The 3865-nt window shown below is 40.6% G+C and overlaps 2 protein-coding genes across 3 annotated transcripts in view; both read left to right on the forward strand.

Annotated features, from left to right (window-relative positions):
- LOC101845747 (leucine-rich repeat protein soc-2) overlaps positions 1 to 3865 on the forward strand; it is a gene marked incomplete at its 5' end in the record, with an annotated part of 45855 nt that overhangs the window by 26552 nt on the left and 15438 nt on the right.
- The window catches only part of LOC101864587 (cysteine-rich and transmembrane domain-containing protein B), a 4663-nt gene continuing 4118 nt past the window's right edge, over positions 3321 to 3865 (forward strand). For both annotated transcript variants that reach the window (XM_005112760.3, XM_005112761.3), the window contains exon 1: positions 3321 to 3553. In XM_005112760.3, coding sequence (XP_005112817.1) covers positions 3371 to 3553 — 183 coding nt within the window. In that variant the 5' untranslated portion in view covers positions 3321 to 3370. The remainder of the gene's footprint in view (positions 3554 to 3865) is intronic.

The raw sequence follows: 3865 nt of genomic DNA on the forward strand, positions 1-3865 counted from the left end.
GGGGCTGAACCAATGTACAATGTACATTTACAATTACTATTATTACAAGTACAATTACAATTATTGCAATAGGTGCTGATACAAGTACATGTATAAGTACAACAACTACAAGTACAACTATTACAAGCGCAATCAAACCCCATAATACCGCCTTCATTGGGACAAGCAAGAAGTTGGCGGGACCGCGGGGCTGGCAGTATAACGGGAGAGTACCGATTGTCAACTTGACTATCGGTAGACTGTTAAAGACCAAAAAGACAAACTGTGGCCAGTCCAGATTGATCTTTCTGTCTGGTGCGATAACCACGCGCAGGTGAAAAACGAGCAGCAATCAATCACACGTACAGCTCCGGTTGAATTTTGGGTAAATTCAAATTGAAAATGTCTGCCGAGTCAGAAGCTAATCTATAATGACAGTGACAATGTAGACACTGGGTTTTTTTGGTTTTTTTTGTTGTTTTGCTTTTGGTCTTCTTGTTGTACCCGATACTTGTTAGTCTTCGGGCCACTATAACTTTTCACGTAGACTTGAGTGTGAGTCCTAACCATATAAAAGGTTCACGGCTTCAATAATCTGGAGAAAATTGGCGACAGGTGCCAGAAAATGCCGACCTCGCAGAGACGTGGGGGGATAAAAAGATTAATCAAGTAGCCACCTATAGGTGCCGTGTACCTAGTGTAGTATTTATAGTTTGATATGGACCGTACAATTCAGACAATTGGCGGATGGTGGATGGTGGGTGGCGGTGTGAAGACCCAAACGCCTTGTTTATATAGGCGTTTAATTTCGTATATTGGTAAAACCTGGCAGTAAGCGGGGCTGGTAGTACATCGGGAGACAGTACAATTATTACTAGTACAGTTGCAGCCACAATTATTACGATTAAAATCATTGCAACTACATTTAAATTATTACAAGTACGGTTATTACAAACACAATTATTACAAGCACAGTTACAATTAAAAATTAATACATAAGTACAATTACAAGTGTAGCAAGTACAATAATTACAAATATAATTATAATTATTATTGGTACAAAATTAAGTATAATTGTGACAGAACCAATTCAAACTGCCATCACGATCATTACAATTACACATAAAACTGCATTTATTACAATTATACTTACAATTATTTATAGTCATTGCAGTGACAGTTACTGCTATCCCAATTGCATTTACAGGCACAGTTACAATAAGTACATTACAATCGCAATTGCTAAAGGCAATTGTAACATGTACAATTATAATTATTATAAACAATTATAATTCCTATATTTACAATTACAAATGCAAATGCAAGTGTAATTTCAAATACAGTTGCAAAGACAATGACAACGAGACGGACAATGACAATGACGATTACAATTACAATTAGAAAGAAAATGAGAATTAGACTGACAATGACAATGACAATATAATTACAATTACAATTATGACAAATACAATTACAAGGATAACTACAATGACAATTAAAATGACAATTGCAATGACATTTACAATTACAATTACGATTTAATTACAAATACAATTTACAAAGACAATGACAGACTTTACACTGACAATGATAATTACAATGATAATGACAATTACTATTACAAATGCAATTACAACGACAAGTACAATCACAATGACAATGACAATTATTGTAACAATTGTAATTACAAAATATCTTAACTTGCAAACGCAGTGGATTCGCCTTCGCCACTTTTTGGGGTATCCGCCTCGCCTCCCTTTTTTGGCGAATGCTGTTTTTAATCCACTCCCCTATACTGAAAAAAGGTGAGGGATCGTCAACTAAGGTCAGCCCTTAAATTTCATTCGCCTTCACTGCCTCGCCCGTTCCCACTGTGTACATAGTGGTATTGTTGGACGTTGTCTGGCATCATTTTAGAAAATTTATTTGTTTTACGTAAGGTCCAATCTTATCAAGGAGAACTGGAATGCAACATCTTTCTTTTTCAAATAATATTTCTTTTTAATCGTGACTTATAAGAAAACTATCTACAAAAGGGCGATATTTGCAAGAAGTAACTGTTTCTCGAGTTCATTGATTCTATTAACCCAATATCAACGTGAAATTTGACATCATCGTTTGAACTAATGCAGCAACATCAGCTTCACAGAGGTAAAAGAAAAGGGTGAGGGGAGCAGTGGCGGTGGGTGGACGGTGGGGCTTAGGTTGCTTCCACTTCTTTACCACCAAATAACAAGCAATAAGAATTAAACAGCAAGGAATTGTCTATAGTCACGGTGAGCCACGGCAGTTTGAGAAGCATTCAAACAAGAAGAGTTGCCTTTGTTTTCCATCTCTTTGTTCTCAGTTAAATTCTTGTTGATGGTAGGGACGAAGCCGATTAACGTCCAAATTTCCTCTAATTAGTTTTTGTGTGATGAAAAAGTTGCCTTACAAGTAGTTCGACCTGATTTATAACTGTTAAATCTCCGCGGCACAAACACAAACCTGCACACACAGCACTTCAAACATAATACTTCTATGAGCTGGATTAGGCCACGTAGTCAAGAAAGTTGAACACACCCAACAAAGAACCAATGAGCGCATAGGTATCTGTGTCAGTGGGGGGAAAGTGTGTCGTAAACTTTCACCCCATTGTCAGGGCTAAGAGAGCGTGAGCCCTCGGTACAGTGTTATTTTTTCCCAGTCTTCTACCTTTTTACAAGAAGAGTTTAATTAAGGACGGGCTGTGGGAAAAGGGCCCATCTTTGCTGAGCCCTAAAGACGTTTGATTGGCTGCTGGGTTACTATAGTTGTAAGCGGTGACAACAATGATTGGATAAGCGAGCAAGGCGCCAAGTTGATCACTCTGTCTTCATTGTGTGCGGCCATAACGGTTTCAACTGCTTATTTCATTATGGAGAAACTTTCATTTACTTTGGGGTAGAGTTGGGGAGGGGGTAGGGGGTAGGGGCTCAAGCCCGTGAGCCCTTCACTACCCACCGCCACTGGAGGGGAGGAAGGCGAATCCACTCTGTCGCTTCAGGTCCCTTCCCATTCGCCTCCCTTTCTTCATATTCTTTTAAGTTGGCGAAAGGGGGTGAAAGGCCGATCCACTGTGTTTGTACCTTTACTTTACTTTACTTTTTCTTCCGCTTGTACCGGTGGGTGTCGCGGTGAGACACAGGCGTCTGTCTGTAGCATGGCGAGTGGCCTGTAGGAAGGACATCCCGTGATCTCTAAGGGTGTCTGCCACAGATTTACTCCGGCGTCGTCTTGGTCTTCCTCTAGCTCTCCAGCCAGAGTATCTGGTGTTGTATGCCCTCAGAGCTGACAATGACAATGATTTTCCCTCTCATTTCAGCCCAGCCCGTAGCAAAACAGAAAACAACTCAACAACAAGAAAAACATCATGTCTCAACCACCAGCCTACCCACCCCCCTATGCCGAACCAAATGCTACACCGCCCCAAGGAGCATACCCCCCACCACCACAAGGAGGGTATCCCCCTCCACCACAAGGAGGATATCCCCCTCCACCACAAGGAGGATATCCCCCTCCACCGGGGGCGTACCCACCTCAGTCTCAGCAGATGGTACGTATACAGTCAAACATGTTCTAAAGACGACATGAATATACTTCTTTAATAACACAATCAGCTGTACAATCAGTACCTTGCCATTTTCTACTGTGATGTATTGTTAAGAGAGAGTAACTGTGTGTGGTTGTGATCGTTGTATTATCCGAGTTGTGTCCTTTATGCCTGTGTGTATCACGTGACCATTAAGATGTGTTTTCACGATTCACTCACGAGTCACGAGTCACGAGTCACGGCAGTTCTCGAACAAGTAGCACATGTCGAGTTGAAGACATTAAAATAATATATTGGCGACTCTTTGTATATTTT

This window comes from Aplysia californica, unplaced genomic scaffold (genome assembly GCF_000002075.1).
Source record: "Aplysia californica isolate F4 #8 unplaced genomic scaffold, AplCal3.0 scaffold01397, whole genome shotgun sequence".
Classification (NCBI taxonomy): domain Eukaryota; kingdom Metazoa; phylum Mollusca; class Gastropoda; order Aplysiida; family Aplysiidae; genus Aplysia; species Aplysia californica.